The sequence below is a fragment of the Tyto alba genome, unplaced genomic scaffold (assembly GCF_018691265.1).
Source record: "Tyto alba isolate M040663 unplaced genomic scaffold, T.alba_DEE_v4.0 Super-Scaffold_2, whole genome shotgun sequence".
Taxonomy (NCBI): domain Eukaryota; kingdom Metazoa; phylum Chordata; class Aves; order Strigiformes; family Tytonidae; genus Tyto; species Tyto alba.
The window spans coordinates 32321793-32349414 of NW_024881282.1; the positions used below are offsets into that span (position 1 = coordinate 32321793).

A 27622-nucleotide genomic window follows, 5' to 3' on the forward strand; every position below is an offset into this window, starting at 1 on the left:
CACAGTAGCTCCCTCCACCCCCAGCGCCCACCCCTGAGGCGTCCCAGCAACACGGGCCGGTTCCATCTGCCCCCCAGGGTCTGACCCAACCCCAACTCCTCACTCTTTCTCATCAAACCCGAAATCTCTGCCGCCCGGGGATGCGAGGGTACAAGTATCAGGTGCTGGTGTCGCACTCCAGCTTTTTGCGCCGTGGCTGTAAGCGCCCCAACGCCTGAGCACCTGGGGCAGTACAAGGGGCCGCAGGCCAGAGGATGGACACAGCCTGAGTTTCCTGATTCAATTTCTAGCAAAAATGAAACAAAAAGTAATTTCCGGGGGCCAAGCTGGAAGATGAGTGAAAGGCAGTTTTGCCAAAGTATTGCTGAAGTAGACTTTCTAGACATGCATCTCACCTCCTCCACTAACGTTACCTTCCAGTGACTGCAAATAAAAGCGAAGGGAGTTTGTTTGCAGAGTTGCTCGTTACAGACTCGGAAATACCACCTTCAGGCCAAGACCAGAACTAGCTCGGCTCCCGTTCCCAGCCTCCTGTGTTGAAATGGGTAGGTCCCTGCACGCACGCCAACAAGGCGCTTTGTCTTCCCTCCCAAATCCCAGCGGGCACGGCCAGCGGCCCCCCCGGCACTGCCGGCGCCCGACTGCAGCCACAGGGAGCCCCCCTGGGCGGGGAGGGGGCTGCGGTGCTGCTGGCAGGACAGGGTCGTCACGGCACCGAGGGGAGGAGGGAACGGCAACGCACGCACAGGGGCTGCAGCACATGGATAATCTTTATTGGTAACATCAGTGGAGCACCAGTAAACCATTACTGACTGTAGTGGTGACACGCAGCTGAGGCACATGCTAAGGCACTTTTATTATATATATATATAAAAAAAAAAAAAAAAATTTAATTTTTTTTTTTTGTGACAGCAATCGGGACACGAGGCTCCTGCATTTAGAGCGCTTCAGGCATACAGTATGGTGCTTCATATTTAATTATTTTTACTTTGCTCATAAGTAGGTCTAAATGCAGCATATACAATATGGTTAAGAATACAGGTAAATCCAGCAACCAGTGTACGGTGTAGAAAAGTAAAGACTATCTATATATAACCATGGTCCCAATAGAAAGGCAGTGATAAAGACCTTTATTTTTTTTTCTTAATTACTTATTACGAGAGATACAAAGGCCTTACATATATCTGTGCAGATTAAAGGGTTTTTAATATACTCTTAGTCAATGGTGCACAATAACTAACCCCAACCCCTGGTTACAGAGCAGGTGCAAGAGGCTTGGACATGTCAATGAAAGAGGGATTTCCTTCCCCTTATCCCCACCCTCTGCCCACTACCCTATTAAATTCCTCTAGATTCCATCTATTACTATTAAATATATTTGGTCCCCCAGAGATTCTCAGACATTGTTCCGCTTCCCCGGCCTGTCATTAACTACTGGTCCACACTCCTTTAGATGAAACCGCTCAGAGGCAGAGACACTAACAGGACATCATTGCACTTCAGAGATCTGTCCAGACAGTAAGAAGAAGGGGAGGGGGGGGCGGGAAAGACAACTTTGGCAAGTCCTCCAGGTAACAGGTCCTAAGAGGAGCTTCCCTCTTCACCCCTCCCTGGAAACATGGGAAAGAAGAGAGGGCAAATTGCCATGGCCAAAGCACACCGTTTTTCCTGAAACTGCTCCCAAACCGTGTGGGTGGGCAGATTAAAAGAGGCAGAAGTCTGAGGTCACTGAACATGATTGCCGAAAGCAAACAAAGAGGGAGGGGAAAGAATACGGGAAGGAGCTTCCCTGCAGCTAGAATCGAAGACGAAAGGAGATTTACAGCAAAAAAAAAAATAATCTTTCCCTAACCCCCACTCCCTCCCAACTGTGTAAGATTTCACCAGCAGACGTGGCACGGACAGTTCTACAGGCCTCTGTAGCGGCCAGACTGCCGGTCGGATTTCAGAGCCCCGACTCTTTGGCATTAAATACAAAGAGGATTAGGAAACTGGAAAGAGGAGGAAACTAGGAACACAGATGCCCGATGGCTCCAGATACACAGAGCTGGGCTTGCTCTGCAGATCCCCAGCCAATTTAGGAGGAGAGGGTTTGCTGAAAGTCCAAGGGAAGAGGGGGAGGGTGGATGGGTCAACTCCACCACGTGTAACCTGGGCCAAACGGGAGGCCTTATTCAGTAGCTTTGGCATCACCGGCATCTGCCTTGCCGTCCACTTCCTCGTCGGAGCACTCTCCTGCACCCTTCCTGACCATTCGACGTGTCACGACAAACGGCAGGTCCCCGCGCCTAGGGAAGGACGGACAGCACGTCAGCAACGCCAGCTCGGGGTTTCGCCGGGCTCGCCAGACAGGGCAGGCTCTGCAGAGGGGTACGGAAGCGCCCGACCACGCCGCCGGCTGCGGGCAGTTACTGCAAGGCAACCCGGACCGCCTGCCAGGGTACCGCCGCGCGGAACGCTCCGCCTCACCTGAGTTTGCTCTTCAGGGAACTGACTTCCCTATTCATTGCATCGGCTGTCTCAGTGGCATCCTCCAGCTCGCGCTGGAGCTTCCTACGGGACGCGTTGGCTCGCTGGGCCTCCTCTTCTGCTTCCTCGAGCTGGCGTTTCAGCTGCTTCAAGCGTATGTTCGCCTTGTCCGCCTGGGCGGGGCAGGGGAAGAAGAGACATCAAGGTTTCCCCCACGCCACGGCACAGCAGTTAGAGCGACAAAAAGCAGTTTCCGAAAGCCCTCTCTGCCTTTTCTGAAGGGAGCTGCCTAGGACTCGACAGCTCCAAGTTTTTCCCTCAAAAGCATTACATTTTCATCCGTGTCGCCTTGTAATTATCACAGCGAGGGAAGAGAAACCCCTCGGAAGGTTAATGCTAGAGCCGTCTTACATGCAGATGATGCCTGGATCATAGAAGGGAAATCCTCCCACCAGAAGAACCTCCCCCCCCCCACACACCCTCCCAGGGCTGCAGGTAACTAGACACACACCTGATCTTTGAATTGCTCAGCGTTACGCCTCTCATCATCCACCTGCAGCAAGATGTCTTTCAGCTTCTTCTCGGCGCGGCGCACCTGCTTGCTGGCAGCCTGGCGCTCCCTACACAGAAATACAGCGACGCTCAGGCACGAGCTTATCCCCCGTTGTCCCCCACGAGACGATGCAAACTTGGGCGAGTTAGAAACAAGGAGGATAACAAAAGTCCTCCTAACTTCGAAAAAAAAAAAAAAGGGGATGGGAGGCAATGTTGCCCAGAAGCGACCGAAAGGCACTGATGTCACACGGATGTGACCCTTCCTGAAGCTACAGTGGCAGCAAGTGTATCACAGCTGCAGTTTTAGGAGTGGTGTCATCTGCAAGAAGCTAGAAGTCACTACAGTCCAAACCAAGGAAGGTTTGCCAAGATCTTACTTCAGTACTACTCAGTATACCTAGGATGAAGCCCTCACGTGAACAAATCAGAATTTGTTCAGAAGAGCTTAAAATGCCAGAGTAGGTGGAGGCTTGTAAAACAGACTGAGTTTCTACTAGGACATACTTTGTCTCCATGTCCAACTGCTCTTCCAGTTGCGCTATCTTTGCTTCCAGTGCCGTGATGGTAGCCTTGTACTTGGACTTCACTGCACTCTCCATCTCCTGCAGTTTAAGCTTAAGCTCCTTGTTCTGGCGCTCCATCTGCTGGCGAGCGTTCTCGTTCTTCTGAGCGTTGCTGCGCTCGGCATTCAGGTCGGCATTCATCTGATCAATCTGCAGAGGAAAGAAGCACGCGGCATATTGAGCGCTCCAGCCCGAAAGGCTGATTTATTTCCTCAGACACCTGCTGACACGCAAAGAAAAAGGACCCTCGGGGTGAGCCGAATGCCTGGAAGAACTCTGATGCAAAGGGAGCTGTCTGTAGGCAGGGCGCTTCTCAAAATATCTCAGTTTACCCAGATTTTCAAAGTAATTCTTTGAATAACAGGCTTATCAACCTCCTCTTAGGGCTAAATTTGCCAATTATGTTACAACGCTCGCTGGGGTGAAGGCCACGGTTTGGCACTTAACAGAGTAATTATCAGTCTTAGTGAATTACAAAAATCCTGAGGCAAGTGGATCCAATATGTGTGCTTTACTAAGTTACCCTTTATTTGCTGTCTGTCTGCTTCCACTACCAAGAAGCAGTTTAACAATACTGACTTTCAAAAATGAAAGGGCAAGAACTCAGCCCACTTCCAAATCAGGGCTCAAGCTGACAGTCAACCAAGCAGAGAACTATGCTCTCATCCTCCGGGGTGAACACGCCGTTTGGAGAACCATCAGCCTAGCTCCTTGGCTTTGGAGCGCTAAGAAAACAACACGCCCGACTCTCAAAGTCAGGCAGATAAAATATGGCAGAGAACAGGCAGATTAAGATCGTGGTTTCTATAGCAGCCTAACAAATTCCATATGGTTAGTCCATTTGAAGCAGCATAGAACTGGCAGAAAAGTCATTTTCCAAACACACTGTGGCACTTTTCACTATGCCAAGTTGGAGCAGCACGCTGAAGATCATCTTTCTCATAATCCCTTAAAACAGGAAAAAGAAACCCCTCCCAGTCCTTTTTAGAAACTTGGGAGATTGTTCCACGTACCCAACCCTTTAAATGATCAAAACCAGCGAGGTAACGCGAGCCCACGTGACTGCCCACCCCATTTGCTCTAGCGTGGTATGCAGGTGGCTCATCTCGCTTGCACCTACAGGCCTCTGAGGGGCTGCACTGTACACGGAGCAGCCGCCGGCATTACTGACAACTGACAGACTAGAGAGCCCCAGCTGGCGCCCACAGCCTGAACAGGTACCTGAAGATTTGCCTTCTTGAGCCGGTCATTGATTATCTCTGTGTTGCCCTGTTCTTCTTCCAACTCCTCCTCCAGCTGTGCTATCCGGGCCTCCAGGCGCCTCTTTTCCTCCATGGCCAATGCTCTGTAGAACACGGAAGTATTAGCGTACTGTTGGCGGCCTTAAGGTCTTGGGGAAAACTCACCACTTGTAATTTTACAAAGCAAGCTCGGTTTTTCAAGAGCAGAGAGGATACACTGCAGTCTGCAGAAAAAATAACAGCCTGCAAAGTATTTTCTCAAACCAGCTCCTCCACCCTTAACCAGGGAACATTACTCACCCTTTACCACTGTTGTTGGCAATTTCATCAGCCAGCTCATCCCTTTCTTGCTGGGCCTGGCGCTTGGCACGCTCAGCAGCTGCAAGTTCCTGGAATGAAAACGAGACGGTCAGTGATCCAATGGGAAGCTACCAATTAATGCAGCAGAGGAAAAAGTAGTTACTGGTAATGGGTGGTATGGTCTCTAGCTAGATCCAGACTTAATTATAAGTCATGGTCTGCTCCCCTCCCACCCCACAGCTTCCTTTGTTTTGCACACTCCTGTCACCGCTGTCGAGAAAGGGCCAAATTCTGCATTTTAAAGAGGACTCTGTATTTGAGCAGGGCAAAAAGTACAAAAGAAAGGAAATAACCACTCCGGCTTAGACTGCTACACTCAGTTCTTGGCCAAAGAAAAGGAACAAGCCCTTGACTTGCATGCATATTCCATTACCTCTTGCAATTGGATCATCTCTGCCTCCATGCTCTTCAACTTTTTCTCATTTTCTTTGGCCTGTGCCAAGATCTCTTCTCTGGAAGTACGTGTGTCCTCCAGTTCCCGCATGTAATCCTTCATTTGTGCCTGGAAAAGAGGGAACAAAAAAAGGATGAATTTCAGAGCATCCACATTAACAAATGGGGTTTGTTTATCTTATGGGAAGTACAGAGAGGGCAAATGGAGACAGGGATTCACTAATCTTCAGCTACCAGAAAAGGTTGCTGTAAAAAGGAGTGATCCTTTTCCCGTTTCACAAGTAACGAGGAGAAATAGTAATGGAAGCAAACGGGAATGCTTAAATTGCAGGAAAAAAGAAAATTTGTCAGGTGTAGGGAGAGGGGGAAGGGAGGGTCCGGGAAGCTTTCTAGTGGAGCAATGTAATGAACAGTCTCAGGAGGATTTGGAATTTTTCCCTAAGAACAGATGAGGCAAATACCTGTAGGAATTACCAAGGCATAACAGAACTGTCTTGGTGCAGGGGGAGGCCTAAGTGATTTTTCCAGTCCCTCTAGCTTTGCAGCTCCATAATCCTTTCCAAAACCACTGACATGAGGCAAGCACTAGAGTGGACTTTCCCTACAGCTTGTCTCCCAGTAGTTAAACAGGCAGGTTGGGGTTAGAAGGACATTTGAAATGCCAACAAATCTTTGGCAGTAAAACGCTACAAGGTTCTGCTGCTCTTCTGACACTGAAGCAAGGCTCCCATCAGGTGAAATCTTGTATGCCATCCCCCCGGGTAAATGCTCTACACTGACGGCTAAAACAGCTGCAGCATCTCACCTGCAATTTGCGGAGCTGCTTGATGGCTTCTTCACGATTCTTGTTAGCAGTGTCTATATGGCCCTCCAAATCCTTCAGGTCCATCTCTAGCTTCTTCCTGGCAGCCACAGCCATGGAGCGCTGTTTCCGTTCGTCTTCCAACTCCACCTCCATCTCCCGTACCTGTATGGGGAAATACAGGCATCAGCGTTTCAGCCCCTTGATTTCCCAACAGGCTCTTTTCGCATCCTCCTTTCAAACTGCACACAAGTGCAAGCATGTGACTTGTTTTCATTCTTCCTGGCGGGGGATGGGGCTAACATTCCTCACTAATAAAGCCACACGGGTTCCTCTGATAGACAAAGGCCGGTTGAACAGCCATGCACACGAGGGGGAAAGCCTTTCACAGCTTCGCTGCGCTGCCTGGAGAGCTACCGTTAACCCGAATCTGTGGACTGGCACCGTCTGTCTCACCACCTTTGGACACAAGTGCCTTTGTGTACGGAACGCTTTCGGGATTTACAGAGCCCTTCTTACTTGTCTAATCAGCTGTTTCTTCTTCTCTTCATTCTGTTCATCACGGCCCTGGAGATCCCGGTCAAACTGCGCCTTCATGGCCTGTTGGTTCACTTCTAGCCGCAGTTTGGCATCCTCTGTGGCCTGGAGTTCATCCTCCAACTCTTCCAGCTGTGTCTTCATCTCCTCCACCTGCTGCTCCAGGGCTCGTTTAGCCTTCTCCAGCTCGTGGACCTACAGCACAGCACCACACAGGAGGTTTCCTCAAAGAGTGCAGACAATTTCTCCTATCCTAACAGCAAAAAGGTCTAAGAACAGCCGTTCACATAAGACAGGGTAAAAGAACACCGCATCTGTCCCCTGGATTAGGGCAGAGGTGCCCCCGAAAGCCAGCTGCTCACATGCCTGCAAGCTGCCAGTAGGAATCACAACCACCTATTAGTTATGGTCATCTACGTGTGGTGGTGAGGAGAAAAAGAAAAGCACCTGTTAGCCCAGTCCTGGCCTACTGCAGAGTTATCAGAGCTGGACACCTCTGGTTCTGACAGAATTCAAGAAAATACTTTTAGCCTCTGAATTTTTTCTTTTCCTGCCTGCTTATCATAACATTTTTTTGGCTTGAAATATTGGGGTTACTGTCTTCCATTGCCCGGCTAATTCCTGTATTTTACGCATCAGGCCCACATCATACCTTCATCTCTGTCACAACGGCATCAGTTCATTTTCAGTTTGTCACTACCTTGTTTGGGTCATTTCCAGGCTCTTCCAACCCATCTTTCCCACTTACTAATGTAATACAAATCTAACATTCACAAACTCACAATGTGTCCGGTATTCTCTACTACATTCCTCTGTGTTCACACCAGCATAAGCTTTTGCAGTATTAAACTAACAGTATCACCCGTATGACATTTCCTGCCCAGATATTTTAACTTCATACTTACACTTTTCCCAACATCATCCTTGGAACTCATCAGGTCTTCCATCTCCGCGCGGAACTGCTTATTGATTCGCTCCAGCTCAGCTTTCTGCTCTATGGCTTCTTCCAGGGCTCTGGCCAGGGAGAGGGCCTTAGTCTCCTTCTCACGGGCTTCTGCCTCAGCACGGTCCCGTTCTTCTGCGTACTTGGCAGAGATGTTCTTCTCCTCTGCCAATAGCTACAAGAGCACAGCAACAGTATTCTGAGAAATTACTGACAACTTTCTAACAAGGTAAACACGCACCTTTTCGTTACCGCCTTCTTAATAGTGTTCTGCCATGGATAGAAGGAACCAAGAAAAGGCAACTTCCAAGAATGAAGCATGCCATCCGACCTTTAATAACTGTGCTGACACCAAATGAACAAACTTCTGACTCTCTAGGCCTCCAACTTTCTCTCAAAGATGATCTGCAAACAACACTTTGAACTTGATCTCGATATAAATGTTACCTCTTCGGGAAAAGGAGCATCACGAAACTTCTTATGCGTGGAACAGAATTCATTTACTTCTATTAAGCGTATTTCTCCACTCTATATGCTATGCCTTAGTTAGAAATAAATACACATTCTCCGAGCTGCATTGCTTAGGTATTTCTTAAAGCAGACCTGTGAATAAGGGCAGGGTGGATGGGGCTTTGAGCAACCTGGTCTAGTGGAAGATATCCCTGCCCTTGGAACTAGATGATCTTTAAGGTCCCCTCCTACCCAAACTTATTCTATGGTTCTATAATAAGGTTCACGTACTGAATGCCCAGTGACCGAAGTCATACCTGATCAAACTTCTTCTGCTTCTTCTCTAGGTTGGAAACGATCTGCCGCTGATGATCCAGGTCCACAGTGAGGTCATCCAGCTCTTGCTGCAGGCGGGTCTTTGTTTTTTCCAGCTTGTCATACGCAGCTGTCTTCTCTTCATAACGCTGGCTCAAGCCTTCCAAGTCCTTCTGCAGCTTCTTCCTGGCTTCCTCTGCTGACTCAAGGCAGCCCAGGCCATCGTCCATCTTCTTCTTTGCATCTGTCGCCTGAAGGAGAGACAAGATTGCACGTGAAGCCACGCCACAGATAACGCTGTATGTAGTTTACTGGCACCAGAAGCTGAGGAAATACAGCTGCTCAATTCTGCAGATACACTCCCTCCTCAGATAATACCGTATGACTGAATTCCCAAAGGAATTCTTGGACAGACATCTGCAAGCAGTTCACATGATTATCATCAAAGACACCTTCATTTCCTCTCTCACCCAAACCAGCAGGATCTCCCTTTCCCAGGAAAGGTTCTGTTATGAGAAGTCAATTCTGCATTTAGGTTTTACTTCCCTCAGGACAGACCTGCACTTACGCTTCCTCTCAAAAGTCACTGGTTTATGAGATGCAGACTCTGTACCTGTTGCTGAAGAATAGAGATCTGTTTCTCTAGGTTTCTCTTTGTCTCCTCTTCTTCTTCCAGTTGCTCTTTGAAAGTGTTCTTCTCATCCTCCATTTGCTTCAACTTAGTGCTGAGGCTTAGTTTGAGGCGAGTCTCCTCCTGCAGCAGCTCCTATAAAGCAAACACCCCAGTGGAATTCAGCACCACTCCTTGGCTTTAAAGGCTCACAATCCTCACCCACTCTCTCCAGTATGAGTACTTTTGAAGTTGAGTTTAAGTATGTACCATATTTCACAGATAAGACAATGGAAAACAGAATTTAAATAATTGTCTTCTGGTGAGAACAAAATATTCAGAAGAGTCCTATTCTCTCATACACTCTAATGATTAAAGTACACAACTTCACTACACAAGCCATCCATAGTCCTTCCTGGAATCCTCTGAGCAGCACAAAAGGCATGAGAACCTTTCCCAACAACAGCGTGACTGTACTCTGCTACACGACTTTCTCATAGTTGTGTATCAAAGAAACAGACAACAGGATAAAATGATTTAGCATGGTTAAAAACAACATTGGTCTTAACAGAATTGTAAGCCACCGGTCATTTAACAGCAACATTTTCCAACTTAAGTTGCCAGTGCTTGAACTGAAGGATCTGTAGAGACTAGTAAGGCCAGTCTTCAACCCAGCGCATAGTTTTTTTGTATTGTGCACTATCCTTGAGTCTGCTTTTTAAAAAGCAGACTAGTAAGTAGACAGGACATCAGTGACTGTTCAAGGTTACTTAGTATCTGAGGTTTGGCTTGCTCTTCCTTTCCCTTCCAACCTTCCCCTTGGTACTCCATGCTTTACGGAGAGAGTCATAGTCTATTAACTGTAAACGGTTGTTTTATCCCAAAGTATAAGACTAAGCATGATTTTTTCCTGAAAAAATACCAAATTATTCGAATCTATCACTGCCCCAACATCCACTGGGAAATAACATTTTCTTCTTAACTTTACAAATTTACTGGAAATCACACACACGCAAAAACCCTGACAAATACTGACTACGAAGACCTCAAACAAGAACCTAGCATTCCAGTGCAGTTCTGGCACTAAAGAGCTCTCAAGTAGAAAGGTGATAGAGGAAGATTCTAAATCTAAGACAGGGAAAGCTACATATGTTCCACATACTGAGGAAGCAGAAGGAAGATAAACAGCTTGTTTCTGTAGGAATGCTCTCGATAACACGTAATATAAGCCCTTAGCACAAACAGCCAGACCCAATCCTTTGATATAACCAGTATTTAATGGTGTCCAGAGTGATTTCTCACTTTAAGAATTAACTGACATAACTGACACCGGCTGCACCACACGCAGATGCCTTGGCTTCCAAAGCTCTCACCTGTGTATCCTGAAGCTGTGATTCCAGAGCAGAGAAGTCCTTTGCTAATTTGATTGATTTGCTGTCAGACTGGTTCAAAAGACCCGTCACATTGTCCAGCTCAACCTGAAGGAGAGATCAGAGTAGCAGTTATTAAATACATCAGCAAAAACAAAGCCAGGAACAGGTGAGTAACTACGAGACCCAAAAGTGAAAATCGAGACACCTCTCAACAGTAGGGCATGTGTGTAGTCTTCAGGAGACTGAATGCATCCTTTCTAAAGTCCCAGGGATGAAATATGAGAAGTCAAAAAGAGATTTTTACTTGGGATCATCTCTGTTGCAAGAGCCTTCTGGCTTTGGTTGTTTTGGGTTTGTTTTTTTTTGTTTTTTTTTTTAAGGTCTATAGGATTTTAGACAGCCTGGCAATAATTTTAAAAGCTTCTATTAAATTAATTGTTCTATTTTATACTATCTGCTTCAGGACTATATCCAGAGTCTCAAAATTACATTCTCACACTCCAAAAAATAGTGCACACACCAATAATGCTCAGCTTTTAATGACAACCCTCCATAAAGGAGAAAGCAGAAGACAATGCTCTGTGTAAGTCAAAGGGATTTGTTGCTTCCCTGAAGAAAGAAGAGGAAAATCTGAAATTTCCACACCACCTTTGAGCCACCCCTCATCACCATCAACCACATTACAAAGCTTCAAGATACTGTCTTCCAGATTAGTTACCCAATCATCAGCCCAGCTTTGTGCCACTCTAAGCCTACAAACAGCTGCACGTTTACAGAACTGTACTGTACAGACCGCTGCATGCTGAAGCTGAGCAGACATGCTAACACTCTGAGGCTTAAAAAATGGCAACTGATTACTTCACCTCCTCAGGGTTGCTCATGATAAGCGACAGCAATCCAAATGTCCTGCCCTGGCAACGAGTTAAGGAGCTTGCACAGTCCTTGGGCAGCAAACTGTGGATTTGCTTTTTGTAGGAAACTTTACCCTCAAGAGGAACAAGATTTTTGAACTAGCTATGAGGAGATACCATCCTACCACCTTCTCTCTCTAGCCCTGGGCTGAATCAGAAGCTAAGGAAAGCCCATGCCACTCACCTGCAATTTGTTAACCCTCTCAGCCAGTTCAGTTTTCACTCTTTCACCTTCTGTAAATTTCACCTGCAGTTCTTGGAGCTGAGCATCTACTTTTTTCCGCTTGTGCTCAGCATCCCCTTTGCCCTGCAGAAGAACCTTCACCTCATTGGACAGTTCAGCCCTCTCACTTTCCAGAGCTTGTTTTGCTTTTTCAAGATTTGCTTTCACCTGAAGAGGGAAAAAAAAAAAACACAGGAAAACCCCTTAGACTTTAGATACGGCAGAATCCTTCCACTGAGCACGTTTTTTTTTTCCCTCAACGAGCAAGCTAATGTTGCATGTTTAGCAGTTAAGCTGTAGACTGTTTACTCAGAAAAAGCACCCAATTTGAACAGCATGTTACTAATAAGCAGGAGACAATTTAACAAATCAGACAAAAACAACAATACAGGAGATAGTCTCGCACCATCAGATTTCCAAATTAAAGACTGCACAAGTCAACAAGGGCTAGCAGTGAAAAGAACATCTTGACTATGCAATATAACACGCGTGATGGGGAAAAAAAAAAAAAGGAATGCAACTATTTAAAACAACTTCATACATGCTTCATAGTGAAAAATGATCTACCAAGGGAAGAAGAGCACATTATCAGAAGCCTAGTATCATGAACACTTCATGTTCTTCTGCTGCTTTAAGACATGGTCATAGAGCAGCTGTCATGTCAGGGAGGTTCACTGCTTTGGCCTTGTGTTTCCTGTTCCACATACCCGTTTGGTTTGTTCTAACTGCTCTGCCAGCTCTTCAATAGCCTGTGAATGTTTCTGCCTCATCTCTTGGATTTGAGCCTCATGAGTCTTCGCCTCATCTTCAAGGGTCTTCTTCAAAACCGTTACTTCTTGTTCTCTCTTTGACCTGCAAAATTCATAAATTCCATTTAGATGCCAAGGAGAGAATCAAGCAGATGTGTACATCCACCAACAGCATCTCTAATGCGGAAAAATACCAAGGTCCATTCAGCCCTACAAGCTATAAAGACATTTTTCAAAGTTAGAACTTAGCATTGCACCCTCCTTAGGTGCAAGCTGGCAGCATTACTTTCAGGCTAAGTAGTAATAGCCTGAAAGTATGAATGTTTCAGGGGTATCACTAACACAGTGGTAAGGGAGCAAATTAGCTTTCTTGTACCACGTGAGGTAACTGCAGTCTTGACTACAGTTTGCACACTACCTCCTTCTGCAGTCAATGAGGCTGCTAGCCAGCCTACCCCGATAAAGGCAAAAACTTGATTTGATAAGAGACTGGATGTGGAAATATCTATTAAAGAAGTCAAAACCAAAACCAATACAAGTTGGAGTTACCTGAGCTCTTGCTGAGCAGCTGTAGAATCTAGTGTATCTTCTAGCTCTGTTTTCAATGCTTCTAGTTCTTCTCCCAGATCCCGCTTCTGTTTTTCAGCTTTATTCCTGAATGCTCTCTCTGACTCCAGGTCTTCCTGTAGTTCAGTGATCTGGGATTCAAGTTCTCTGATCTTCTTCAGGGCCATGTTCTTCTGAGCTGCCTCTTCTTCCACCCTGTGTTCAACATAGGGTTTTGGTCAGAGACAGATTTAAACCATACGTAAATTAAAACCACCTGTCCTATCAAGAATAATCAAGGAAAAAGCTGGTATTGGTCACCTCTACAATATTACATTCAAACTTTGATCCATACATCATGTACAAATTCTAAGTTCTATTTCCCAATACTTGAGAATGATCACTTACCTTAAAGAAGGGGACAGAGAGAAACTGACAACAGAAGAAAGCAGAAAAAGCACCAATTTACCTTGGAAATTGGGGACTTTACTGGACAGATGAATACAACAACTACCAGAGAGTCACTGTGTTGCCACTACTTTTTAACCCCCTGCAAAATCTTACTGCTCCAGTGAAACACGTGCAGTGCACAGTACATTCACAGTCTAGCTCTGTACAGAGAATGTGGCAGTGAGCAGCAGCCAATGAACTCTCATGTCAGGGACATGGATCTTGATCCACAGGCTGAAATACAACAGCCACAGATTCCATTTAGTCCCTATTCCAAAGTGAAACGAGACAAGAAATACTTCCCCCAACCTGGTGGTCTTTGAACCCCGCAGGTCAGGTTCTCACCTAGCTAAGGCTGCCTGCAGCTCCTCTTCCTTCTTGGCCAACTGCATTTTGAGTTCTGCAATCTGAGCCTGCAGCTCAGCAATCTGGTCATGCAGATCACTGGAGTCCCCTTCAAGCTTTCGACGAGTCTTTTCCAATTCTTGCCTCTGCTTTTCTTCACGTCGCAGACGTTCTGATGGAGATGGGGACACATTAAGTTACACGAATGACACATACTTGAAGAATGTTGTATGAGCAGAGAAAATAAAGCAATCTAAGCAATAGTTTCTTTCCTAACAATACAACTGTCCAAACTGGAGCTGGAGTGCACTACTCTGTCAGGACCCATACATACAACTGCTCCTGCATTTTGCCCTCAAAACATAAATGGGTAATTTGTCTTTCCTTCATCTTACAGCCAAACCTCCTCGCCCCCCTTTCACTGTAACAAACAATGCCAGTCTCTCCCAACACCCACACCACCCAGGCATGAGCACTCATTAAGTGATGCTGAACACAATGTCTGCTCTCCCCTTACTAAAACTAAATAGGCTGGCTCCTGCTGTGTTAACCTGGGCTGTCTCCAGATGAAGTGCCTCTAGCTTGAACTCTGAAGAACTTGTGCAAACAGGATAGCAGAAACAGCACTAACCCGGACAGGTTGATGCTGCTGGAAGTAGAAAAGTGGAGACACTTCCACAGGAGGAGAAGAAAGAAAACCAGCCTCTCTTCTCCATTGGCCTGCTGCTTTGGAGAGGATTTTTATTTAGATCGAGGGCTCAGCTGACAAGGCACATAACCTTCAGCCAGCCACTGAACAGCTCTATTAAACGAATCGATAGCATACACACTATAGACTCATTTTTAACCCCTCAGAAACTGTAGAGGACTACAACTCTAGAAATGAAATTGAAGTTCAGCAAATTTTAACAAGAAACCACCTAAAGCTAAGCAGGCATGTCCTTTACAGGATCTGCCTTTAAAAAACAAACAAACAAACAAACAAACCAAACCACCTTCAAGGTCTGTGATCATGGCCTCATGCTTATTCTTGAGTTTGGCTAAGCTCTTAGATTTCTCCTCTTCCTCTGTCAGGTTTGTTGTAAATTCAGACATTCTGTCTTCTAACAGTTTCTTTTCCTGCAGAGTTGAGAAGGCAGCATGAAAGCAGTTGCTGGAATTACAAGATATTTTTCCAGATCTTACTGTGCTTAAAGATGTCAATGTCATGAGTGCCTACTCCTGCTACAAGGAAACTTGAAATAAAAGAAATCCTTTCAGTAGTATAGGTAGCATTCAATTAAATGGTTACTTGAAGATTTGTATTTGATAGCCCTTTCAAAGCTGAAAGGGAAGTCTGTTTATGAAGTAGCTTGACACTGTTTAGCATAACAATATATCAGAAAACATTTGCTCATGAATCGTTATTTAGTCAAGGCTATTTGAATATAATACAGTACTGACTTGTAAGGAATACAGGCAGGCAGCTAATTTCAAAAATTCAGGCCAGAGTTGTCAAAGACAAGATTGAATTAATTCATAAGTTTCCTTGTAATATGGGAAGGGTCAGCCTTTGCTGGGCGGCTCCGGGAGAAACACCTCTGCATCTTGAACCTGTGTCAGAAGCTGCAGGAGCCTTACCTTAGCCAATTTGAGATTCTGATCTTCCAGAACTATCACATCTTCTTCCAGTTTCTTCAATTTGGCCTCTGTGGTCACTTTTTCTAGCTGCAACTTCTGCCTTGCACTTTCCTCTTCTTCAAGCTGCTCCTCTAGCTCCTTCACAACACCCACAGAAAAGCAAAGCATTTGTCAGTGCTGCTCTACTAATTAGTGTAACAGCACAGTAGAAATACTAGAACTTGGAAGGTTTCTCTACCTTTCCTTCAAGATATTATTAGTACTTTCCAGAAGTGACATCTCTATCATGACTTAGTGCAACATACTGTGTTCTAACAAACAAGTTTTCTAGCAGAATAAACAATGCTGTTTTGCAAAGAATGATGCTACCGTTCCTAAAACAGCTTGTTTAAACAAAGACTTGTCTAATTATTTGATAAGTGGCCATCATCATCATCTTCAAGAATGAAGCAGCTCGTGCCAGATGACTGACTGAACCCCTCAGGCTCAGCAGCAGAATTGCTGTGATCACTGTGTTCTATTGCTATTTCCACAGATAGATTTTTCTATGCTTTTTTTTTTTTTTGTTCTCTCTCTCTCCCATTTCCCTCCAAGCTGAGACAAAAGAACCATCCTAACCCCTATTATCCTCTTTACTGCCAAGAGACAGCATTCCTAAGGCACTACCTGGATGTTCTGCTGCATTTTCTTCTTTTCAGCCTGCAGATGTTGACACCGTTCTTCCTCTTCCTCCACCCTTGCTTCCAGGTCATGACATATCTCCTCCAGCTCTTGTTTCTTGGCTGTCAGGCGGGCTCTTATCTCCTCAGCTTCAGCACAGAGTTCAGTTTCTGCTTGCAACTGTTCCTGCAGCTGCATCTTCTCTGCCATTAGCTACATTGGACACAAAGCCAGACATAAGATGAGCTCCAATTTACCAAAGCACTTAGCAATCTGTGTTAAATGAAGTTATGTGCTCCTGTGTTCCACAGTTAGTCTTAAACACTGCAACAGTCTTCTGCTGCTAATCAAAAGCTAAATATCAAAACATAGCTTTTAAGTGTTTGTTCTCCTTCACAAACCATGCACTGCAACCATATGTTACATTAGCCTTAACCAATTTCTCAAGACCATATCCATCTGAAATAAGGAGACTGTCTAGCTTTCCCCTGCAAAAGTAGGGGAATAATTATCAGCCCTACAGAAGAACAATCCTGCTGCCACCTTCTGTGTTCCAAACAAAAATGATTCCATCAATGATGAGGTTGAATTCAACCAGCTTGCTACAATACTCAGCCAAAGGAGACTTCACATAATGGCTGTAGAAGGGCAATAGGTGGTCACTGTGCAAAATGACCTGCTAGAGGAACTGAGGTGGGAAGACCACCAAAGGAAATTGAATGAGCTGGCAGGCAAGTCACGTATTTCAACAAGTTGGAATCCTGCAACTTCTGCATTAGACCAATAAAACAAAGGAGGTGCTCTCAAGGAGTTGGCCAGGTGAGAGAAAATGACTTTTACACATAAAATTTGCAAACTCACCTGGGCCTGGAAGGTCTCCATCTCACTCAGTCTATTTTCTGCAGCTAGCTGCTTCTCCTTGACCTTTATTAGTTCTTCTTCCTTGGCCATCATCTCCTCTTCCTGTCTGCTTACTTGCAGAAGGGGCTTCACCTGAAAAGGAAACCAAGGGAATGAGACGTGCACGAGGAACAAGGAAAACATGAATAAACGCTCTTGTATTTGGTAAGTACTGAATAAAACAACATTTTAGATAAGTGTCATAACTGAAGGACTGACCAATTGTTTTGTTGTGAACCCTGGGAGGATCACAGAGGACTAGATATCACCTGCTCTGCCAGTAACACACTTTCTGCCTGCCCAACTTTTCCTCCAGGATGGGATGCATCAGAAAAGGGTTGGGTAAATTCCAGACCCTCAAGGGCTAAATAGTAATAGCAGAAGAATAAAAAAGTTGCCATACAGTGGGGAAATTCACAGGTAGGTCAATATAAACAAAAACCAACACCCATCTCTGTGTTCTCAGATCAAAAACCCTTAAAAGCCATGTCACGGGAAAGAGAAGTTTAAACTCTGCTCTCAACTCTCGTTTAGCTGCAAAGTCTCATGGACAAAAAGACAGAAATCCCATACATTTAGAAGAGAAACCATTTCTTCATGGGTTGTCTTTATAAAAGTAAAATATCTATAATTCTAACAGCAAGATCAGACCTCAGTGCTTTTCCTTTGTTCTTATGAGGATGGCTTGCCATCTCTTATCAACAATTTTTGTCTAGCTAAATTGACTAACCATATCATAAGTGATTCTCTGAAGTGCCATATCACCAAAACAAGCGATCCTCTTACTCTTCTTAGGCATAAAGCATTAAAAGATGATTGCTGCTTTTCTACAACGTTACTTGGATATAGCCTTGCACTTGGTTTATGCAGGCATACTGCATAGCTATAAAATATGCTATGATATCCTCTGCCTAAATGAATCAAGGCGTAGTTGCAAGCCAGCCCGACCGTAGAGGAGGTGGGTTTTGTGCTCTGGTTCAACCAGAGAAATTGAAATGGGAGCCAAACCGTCAAAATTGCAAAGGGGAAAATATTACCTTGGTGAACAACCTCCACCATTGCCAGTTCCGCAGTTTCAAATAGGCAGCACAGTTCCTCTGAAGCACTTTCATGGCTGTCAATTGCTGCTGGCGCTTGGCAAAGGCTCTGCAAGGTAAGTGGAGGTCAGACAAAGGAACCCACAGTGGCACACAATTCTCTTCACCAAGCCCTTTCTTAGATACCTCTAAATTTTAGCTTTAGAAGGTTCCCTCCTAAAAAAACCATCCAGCAAAATATCCAGTAAAATTTCTCTATCTTTTAAGTCTTTTGTGCTCAGGAAAGAGTGGTTATCTTTTCCTTTGTTTAATTTCTTATTTATTAGATAAGAAATTTCTTATTTAATAAAGTTTTTCCCTAATGTCTTCTAATCTGAAAAGCCTCAATATCTTAACTTCAAAAAAGGGAGATCTGAAACACAGGTGTGTTTTCCTGCCAATCTGAGAGGTGCTACTTTTGTTTTTAGAACTGTACCATTTGCAGTCCTACCTAATAACTTAAGAGACATCCTACACCTCCGGGACAAGTACTGTACTAAGATCTTTTCATTTTCACGTTTGCAGTTTGAGGCACTTCTGTCAAAAACTCTGCCTGCTGCACAGTATTCCTATAGAGAAGAATAGACTTTATTGCTCTGGTAGTATGTGGGATAGCACCACACAGAGTTTCTTGAAGATGCCAGAAGTCCAGCGTGACAGAGATCAGAAAACCCTAAAACACCATCAACATTATACACAAATCATGGCCTTTCTGACCAAAAATAATTTCTAGTCATCTTTTTTTGAAGAGAAACCTGTACCTGAATGGGAGAAATATAAATGTCTATAATGTACTTCACAAAATATGGTCCTTACTTTCTGGCCAGGTAGCCTCTGCAGCATGCTTGGAAGCCAATAATGACATCTGTGATCTTCAGGTCTCTCTCTTCTTCAAGATGAGCAAGAACTCCAGCTCTGAAAAACACTTTACTCTGTCCAATGCGGTAAAGGTTGGAATCCAGCTCCAATGCTTTGATCTAAAATGAGAGAGAGAAGAATTCATCTCCTGCAAAGACTGCTTCATGTGAAAATCACAAAATGTATTTGTGTGCCATGGCTGTAAGATACCCCTTTCCCTACCATGAGCCACTCAGGCCAACCAAAGTAGTTGCTAGCTCCCAATAAAGTCCTGTCCCAATTAGAGGAGTTGAAGCTCAGCCAAGCACAGCATGAAATGGAGGTAACCAGAGACAGAAAACATGATAGAAAGCATTGTTTAATACACCACCACATCAAGTAACCAGAACTACAAGGATGCTGTGAGGACCATATGCCCAGTCCCAAGAGCCCTCTTCTTTTCCTAAAGGAAACAGATCTGTTGATCCAAGCTATCTATTTTTTCCCAGTCCTAATCTTTGTCAGAAAAAGGCGCTTCAACCAGCTTTCCTGTCCTTTGAAGGATTTGCTGTCAACACTTACACTAGGTTAAGAGGAATATGGTAGAAAGACAGAAAAAGGGGAATCCCTCACAGTCAAATTCAGTTCAGTCTCCCCTAGTCTTCAAGCTACAGAGCCAAAGCTTTCCCTTCGAAGCAGACAATTCTGCAGAAATTAATTGGAGCCTTCACTGAAAGCGTTTGTCATCGGCAGGCCATTACAGAAAGTTTGAAGTTCACACTTTAATCATGTGCTAAAGGTAATATTAATGCTTCTAAGCATTTTGATTCCATGATACTGCTGGCATCTCACAGTGTATGCACCTGTGGGAACAGAAAGATCCTCTTTGCCTAGGATTATCAAATCTCATGCTAGTCAAAAGCCTCCATCTGCAAAGCCAAGAGAAAGCTTTTTGTATCCTCATTCTCTCAGACAAAACATTTGACTTTGGAATTTTGGTCTGTGAATATAAGATATATTTAACATGCACAACTCCAATTTCCAAACCACACCCATAAAGTTTATTCTCTTCAAGTAGAGTTTCTGGGATGTCTTACCATCAGCACGCAAGCCTGCTTTCCATCCATAAATCCTTTGGGAATAGCATTTGGAGTTAAGATTTCGTATCTGAAAAGGTTAAAGAATTAGACTAGTTACACAAGTATATGTGGAAACAACAAACAAAAATATCAGTAATTCATTCCTATGCCGTTATGAGTTTGACAGTTTATGGCCTTGTTAGAAGAAAAAAAAAATGCATCTCTAGACAACAGAGTCTTAGCAGCAGTCTTAGATAGGGTCCTCTATGCCTCACCTCAACTATACAGTTACTGGAGAAGTCAAAGATGCTCTTGGGAGGCTTTGTGCCAGAGAATACCAAGGGACAGATGTGCTGCCTTCGAAAACAGTGGCAATTTGGTTGCAATAAAATACTTCAATTTTTGCACTTCTGTCTTAACTTTGCCAGGACAAAGACTCCTTCAGATTATTTTCTAGGGCTTACCTTTGCCTGAATTCCTGGAATACAACTCTGTTGGGGAAACCTTGACGACAAATACGGATTCCCTCCAGCACTCCATTACACCGAAGCTGGTCAAGGACCAAGTGGGGATCTAGTTTTCCAGCCTGGTGAGGAAAAGTATATTTTATAAATACCACCAGCTTCTACAAAAGGGGCTTACCCCCTTGCTTCTTCCTTTTTTTGTAGAGCAGTCAGTTCTCTCTTTTCGAGTTAGAAGCAATGGGAAGCTTTTATGCCACCTTAACAAGAACTGCAAAGATCAGGCTCCAGAATTTTGGTAAGTATTTATTTATTTAGGATGACCTTAAAAAGATAACCTGAGAAAACAGGACCTCTTTAAGACCTCTTGCAAAACCTGACAAAAGATAGCAACCCAGCCACACGCCCCAAGAAGCCCATGTAAGACTTATAACTGACTTTACCTTCTTCTCATGGTTGGGGATAATGCAACGGACAAAGTTGGGGTTGGTGTTCCTCAAGGTAGCCATCAGTTTAGCAAGCTGTTCTTTATAGAGTTGTCCCACTGTTCGGAACATGCCCTTCCTTGTTTTAAAGGCCCCTGGCAATGCTGTATCTGACATACCAGCTACCTGATCCAGCCCAACAATACGGTCAACTAGAGAGAGCACAAGAAAGAGTGTTAAAATTCTGCCACAAACAAAGGAAGCATTGGAACATACAAAGAACATCTGGGTAGAACAGGATAAATGAGAGCAGCTGCAGGATCCTTTTTGCTTCATCTCTACACAGATGTCGATTCCTGTACAGAATTTGTGCAGGGATAGGAGCAGGAAGGAAAAAAAAGCAACAGCTCACTATAGGAAGTTTGAGTGATGGAGTCAAACTTACTTCCAAACATATTCTACTGATGCTCTGGATGGCAGCTCTGGAAGAGCAATCTAGAAGTGAGTTTCAGATGCTTCTACTTGCTGAGGTTACAAATGAAATACAACAAACCACGAGTTCTAGCTGCTAGCCCAGCAGAGTCAACTACTGGTTAACTCTGACGCAGAAGGGGCCACAGTTAGAGAAAAAAGCCCAGCTTCACTCTTGCATTAGGCAGAACTGCCATGGCCGGTGATCAGAAAAGCTGTATCTACTTGTAAACTGTACAAACATGGTAAAAGGCATGGCAGAAACCAAACCTCAAGATACCACTGTTTGAGTTATTTCTGGAGTACAAGTATTCTATGACAGAGACACGAACAATACCACTAGGAGAAAGTCAGAACTCCCTGCCCCAACAGTTTCTCCGTTATGCCACAGTGACATCCAAGCACTGATGAAGCTATCGCCTTGACGGGTGGACTCCATAGATCCTTTTTTTTTCAATAGAAGCCACCTAGATCTGAGAGTAGCAGGGGCAAGAAGAAACTAAAGCATTACTTTTTCCCATTGCTGTTCTACATGGAGATAAAAAAATTCACTCACCCAACCAAAACTACACCCCCAATACATTTTAATTAAGGGCTTCAAGCTGCTACTTCACTTTATCTTTAGTGGCTGGCTGATGCCTACACTCAGGCTCCCAATCTTCACTTCAGAAAATATATCAACTTGTGCTTAACTGTCTTCCGATTAAAAAAGCTACCAAGAGAAACCCCTACCAAAGAAGGAACAAGAAAGGATACTCTGATTCACAGCTAATATTTGTTTAGAACTGCTCAGTTCTAGAGCAGCTGTTAGAATAGGGTCAAGGTTGTCTTATCATAAAAGAAAAGAAGGTTATGTTACTAGATGACATCACAGGGAAATCCACAGAAGCGTGTCCCAGATTGCAGCTGGAACAATCCTCTTAAAAATCTTGAGCCCTGCAATCTACATCAAGATAGGAAAAAGGACAGTCACTTGCAACAGAAGATCCAGCTAAGAACAATGAATGAAACTGATGAGCTGTGGTTCAGTTGACATTTCAAGTCCAAAAGGAGTCTCACACAGCAAAGGCCTTGTTAGGCACTAGTTCCTTTACCAAGCTAACTTTCTTTTAAATGATCAGCAGCTGAAGTCAAATCCCAATACTAGAATCAATGTCAAACTGGATTTCAGTTTAAACGCAGTCCTTCCAAATCTTGCAAGAAATACAGCCTTGCTAGCTCTACATTCAAACAGTTGTCAGGGATTTGCTTTTAGCTGTTCCTATGGAAGTCTTGCAAGAGCAACCTTTAGCACCTGACTGTGACCATATTTTTCTTGTATCCACTCGCAAGGTGAATTTTGCTTTTGTTTTAAAGTCCATGAGGAGCTACTAGCACAAAGCAGAGGAAATGAACAAGAAAGACAAGCAGGTATGACAAAGGGACAAAGAGAAGTTAACGGAAGCATTTCTTGCATGGTTCTAGGATGCATTACACACATGACACAACAGCTGGGTTTCTCAGTCACCTGGTTCTAGATGAAGAATAGGAAAGTGTTGATAGAAATAGGCTCTCTGAACGTTCTGCATCTCTGCAACAGACAGAGACGTCAAAGAAAACCCACCACAGAAAGTGACAGCAACAGTAAGACTCAAAACCAGATAAACCCAGGGAAGATAGAGTAAAATACCGAACAACACTGCAGAAAGAACACACTAGTTGCAGGACTGAAAACATAGATTTAGCCTCAGAGAGTATTGCAGCTATGCAAGCTGCTGGGACATAATGGTGCGTTCATATTTTATCCTGGCATTATTGGTTTCAAGAAATAATTGCTATATATGCAGCAAGCTTAACATAAGTTGATGCAAGTGAACCTTTCTCTTGAGTTACAGTGAACTTTTCATGAAATACCATGATCAAAGGATGTTCCAGATAATGCTCACCTTGGTGGCTTAGTCTTCAGGGAAAAAAAAGCAACACAGCTCATTACAGACTTTTGATCATCAAACAAACTCTTCCACATAAAACAAGAGAAAACAAATGAGATTAAGTTTAATTACATACCATCTTTCCACAGCTCAGACACAAACTTATCCGACGACTGGTGGAGAAGAGTAGCAATGTTATCATTCAGCGGATCCATGTTCTTCATCAGCCATTCATCTGCTTTATAATCCACCTGGAGAAGATAAACACATCAAGAAACTTGGGGGAGATTTTCTGCAGCACAAGATGCAACAAGATCCGGTAAAGTCTATAAAAGTAGCACTGAGGTTTGCACAATCAACAACAGGTTACATAATCATTCCTGGATTTGCCATCTAAGCAAGCATACCTACAAATTTCAAACCCTAACAAACAGCAGCATGTTCTGTTCTGTCAGTAAAGGAAATGGATTTGCAATGCTAGTTTGCACCACCCAGAGTGCGACACAAAAAACTGCATCATCATTTTTGCTGCTGAAGTCTTGATGCAAGGTGTCTGAAAAGTACCTCCAATCTCAGCAAATCACCAAGAACAAATCTGAATTGCTGTCAGTTTGACACATCTTCAATTACACGTATATAACTTGCGGGCAAATCCCCTTAAGCCCTGTAAGGTCTACAGCAATGAAACTTCGTGAAATCCTCTACTGGTTTCCCACAGGCAGCCATTTTGCTAAGTAGCCATTTCTAAGAAATAGTGGTCAAGCATTAGAAAATACAGCAGACATTTCAACGTTCACATTTTAGCTACCAATTATTTACCTTGCCAGCATAATGTATGATACAGAAGTCAGCTTTGTCTTTCAGCTGTTTTGGCTTTTGAAATTTGGGGTGGGTGCCTTGTTCTTGTACAACTTTTTCCACAAAACTTTTATCTGTTGCTTTTGGGAACCAGCACTCTTCATCCAGCAGAGCCAGTATACCAGGAGGCCCAGCCTTAAAGAAAGGAAACATCAAAACATCATTAAATACATAACTACACCGATAATGAACACCTTTAGATGTCTATGGGGAGGGAGGGGGGAAAAAAAAAAAAAAAAAAAAAAAAAGGATGCCTAAACCTAATCCCCATCACATTCACATTCACCTGTTGTGTGGTATCAGTTCAACTACTTCCGTACTAATAGAAATCATCAATAATTCCTCAAAATCCTCATCTGAATTCTGAGCGTTTTTATGAGAAGGTCTCTTCCATGACATTTGTTATTTGTCTAGGTTGTTTTACGCGGAAAACAAAAAATCTTTTTAATAGAAAGAACATTGTCACACTGTTCTCCAAATATCCAGGTGTCTAAATGCTGGAGACCATATCAGAATATTTCACAAACTAGTCCTTACTCTTGGAACGTCTACTATTAAATTAATACATTTCCAAGCTTCATTAGAGCAGAAAGAAAGCAAGAGATTCACAGCTTCTCATCACACTTATAGTTAAGTAAGAAAATTCACGCTACTTACAGCAAGCCACACATACATCTGCTAGCACCATGCAGATCTACATGAATGAAGACAATTTTGTGAGAGGAAAGAGTGGCTGACTAGGTCTATTTTCATGCAATATTTCCCATAGAACTGATACTATCAGATTTATTGGTGACATACTTTCAGACAAAGAGCAAACGTTTTCACTTCTGCTTCTAAGCATACCACAGTGTCATTACAGGATTACAAAACCCAGAAAGCTAGTTTCCAGTCTACAGGTAGAGGTTATGTGCTCAATGACAAAATTAGCGCAGACACCTCTTACTGCTCGATGGTAGAACAAGCAGCTTACCGGCTTCTCTATGAGGTCAATGCAGGGCTGCAGATCCAGGCCAAAGTCAATGAAATTCCACTCTATGCCCTCCCTCTGGTACTCCTCTTGCTCCAGAATGAACATGGTGTGGTTAAAGAGCTGCTGCAACTTTTCATTTGTGTAGTTAATACACAACTGCTCAAAGGAGTTCAGCTAATGAAGAAGAAGGTAGAGAGATGTTTGAACAGTTGCTTTTGAAGACACACCTACTATCCTCTTAGCACTAAAGATCACATCTATAGTTCAGGAATTTAAGCTAATGTCCTGTGTGGGGTGGACAGCCCTTTGTCAGTAACCCCATTAATTTATGAACTGCCTCTCCTGTCACGTGGACACGGCATCAGTGCTGCAATCCCTAGGGAAGTTCATGCACATTGCTCCTCAGACTTTGCCAAAGAATGTTTAGTTGGGAACAGCAGAAGAATTACTGCAGCTACTTAACCTTGGAGCAGAAAAGGCTCCAGTTTTCTCACAAACTCAGAGCTGGCAAGTCCTTTTCATAGGAAGATGACATAACAGAAGCCTGAAGACAAATTCCTAAAAGCATGTGGACTGGAAAGTCCCTACTGAATCCTCATATATAAAATGAGAGCAAGGAAAGTGGGAAATTCCTTCAATATCTCCAAATTTCTTCAAACTGTAAGGACAAGGTTAATAACCCACAGTGCATTTTCATGTTAGACCCCACTAAATATAATGCAGCTGCTGAAGAGAATGGTCCTGTTCTACTTCCTCCATGTTTCAGAAATTCCTAACCATGTATTTCCACTCCCCTCCTTTTCATGAGATCCAGCAACCATGAAAGCAAAGGTAGACTGATCAGAGAGGGGGAAAAAAAACAAAAACAAAACAAAAAAAAAACCCAAAACACAAACAAAACCAAACTTTTCTGTGTTTTAGTTTTCCATTTCACGAATAAATTGTTCCAATTCACTTTGCAGCTCCACATGAGACAGAACCAACATAGCACGGGTTGATAGGAGGTGCCTGGCTGGGATAATGGCAGGATAGTTCTTTTCTGAAGGCAGCATGTGGTTGCTTCAGACTAAGTATAATGCAAAGCCACATTCTAAAATTGTTGTTTCATGGACATAACGTTTTGGCCTAACAGTTCACTGCCACCTGTAGAGGGAGCTCCCACTCCCCCTTCTTTTCCATTTCTCCCTCAACTTTCCTTCAGCTCTTCCTCTCCTACATTTATCTTGCATCAGTTTTTATGCTCGGATTCCCCCCTGCAGACTGATTCAATTATAAAACACCCTAAGAAAGTATTTTCCACAGGGCTAGAGGTGAACAGTACAAGCAGTTGCAGCCAGGAACAGCAGAGGGGAAAAGGAGCAAGTTCACTCCTTTTCCACGTCAAGAAGCTGCTATTAAATCTGTTTAGCTGTATGTGAAACCACATTCTGATCCCCGATTTTCAGGCTTTTTGAAGAAAGGTGTGCACATAGGTCAGAATTTATGTTGGATCTTATTTGGTCTACCCTGTCTTCGTCTTTTTCAAAATTCATCAGCAGGAAGAAACATTTCTAACAATTTTTAATGACACTAATAGGTTTCAGTGGGCCATCCCTTAAATGATTTGGGACAGACTAAACGGACATAAAATTTTAAGTCCAATGATGATCCATAACTCTACATGACATTTTAACAAGACTTTTTTGTATGTTAGCAAACCCTTAAGGTGTGAGCTATAACGAATCAAGGACACTTGGAACTATAAAATTAAAATTACTTGAATGCACATATCAAAAAGGATATAAGCACCAGAATATGCAGCAATGAGATAAAACATTTGCAGAATACATAAAATACTAAAGAACGAACTACTGAAGTTATTAACTAGCTCATCTGACAGTTCACATCAGCCGAGGTCTCAAATAACAAAAGTGGAATATACATCCTTTCCAAAACTATACCGTTCTTTTCCAGTTTTAAAGAGATTTCCTTCAGCGGTCTTTGCCCCATGGTGAACTGATGAGTGCAAGGACCTGACATCTTACCTCAAAAATCTCAAAGCCAGCAATATCAAGGATTCCAATGAAGGACGCACCCTGTCGCTTGGTCTTATCCAATGCCTTATTGATACGCATAACCAGCCACCGGAACATACGTTCGTAAGTGGCTTTAGCCAGCGCTTCAATGGCAAAGTCAGCCTAAACAGAAAAAAGACAAAATATCAGGAGTTACATTAAAATCCAAAGGAAGGCTCAGGTTACACTGCTTCGGCATCTGATGGCCCAACTGTAGTCTGGGATTCTCTCTCCACCACTAAACTCACTGAACAAGGCTCATTTCAGAGGTTATTCCCAATAAAGAGTAGATGGAACAGCGATACTCCATAAACAAGACAAAGAATTTATCTTAAATTAGTGTGTCAAAGACAAAATTCAGGACCCTGACTGTTGGAAAAACCAATGTCTGGTGTTCAAGGAAGAAAAATTATGCCCAGTCACCTCCAAAGACTATAGTAACATAGCAAGTTTCATAGGCCCA

The 27622-nt window shown here is 43.6% G+C and overlaps 1 protein-coding gene across 2 annotated transcripts in view; it reads right to left on the reverse strand.

Annotated features, from left to right (window-relative positions):
- Positions 1-752: 752 nt before the first annotated feature.
- The window catches only part of MYH9 (myosin heavy chain 9), a 75123-nt gene continuing 48253 nt past the window's right edge, over positions 753-27622 (reverse strand). For both annotated transcript variants that reach the window (XM_042792023.1, XM_042792024.1), the window contains 30 exons: positions 27130-27282; positions 25106-25279; positions 24094-24267; positions 23411-23525; positions 20912-21105; positions 20472-20593; positions 20026-20095; positions 18908-19068; positions 18053-18161; positions 16977-17108; positions 16122-16328; positions 15456-15593; positions 14831-14954; positions 13836-14007; positions 13044-13256; positions 12453-12597; positions 11707-11913; positions 10612-10716; positions 9242-9394; positions 8631-8879; positions 7826-8038; positions 6903-7115; positions 6387-6548; positions 5562-5690; positions 5129-5217; positions 4809-4932; positions 3529-3737; positions 2981-3089; positions 2470-2642; positions 753-2288 (listed from right to left, as the gene is read on the reverse strand). In XM_042792023.1, coding sequence (XP_042647957.1) covers positions 2171-2288; positions 2470-2642; positions 2981-3089; positions 3529-3737; positions 4809-4932; positions 5129-5217; positions 5562-5690; positions 6387-6548; positions 6903-7115; positions 7826-8038; positions 8631-8879; positions 9242-9394; positions 10612-10716; positions 11707-11913; positions 12453-12597; positions 13044-13256; positions 13836-14007; positions 14831-14954; positions 15456-15593; positions 16122-16328; positions 16977-17108; positions 18053-18161; positions 18908-19068; positions 20026-20095; positions 20472-20593; positions 20912-21105; positions 23411-23525; positions 24094-24267; positions 25106-25279; positions 27130-27282 — 4656 coding nt within the window. In that variant the 3' untranslated portion in view covers positions 753-2170. The remainder of the gene's footprint in view (positions 2289-2469; positions 2643-2980; positions 3090-3528; positions 3738-4808; positions 4933-5128; positions 5218-5561; positions 5691-6386; positions 6549-6902; positions 7116-7825; positions 8039-8630; positions 8880-9241; positions 9395-10611; positions 10717-11706; positions 11914-12452; positions 12598-13043; positions 13257-13835; positions 14008-14830; positions 14955-15455; positions 15594-16121; positions 16329-16976; positions 17109-18052; positions 18162-18907; positions 19069-20025; positions 20096-20471; positions 20594-20911; positions 21106-23410; positions 23526-24093; positions 24268-25105; positions 25280-27129; positions 27283-27622) is intronic.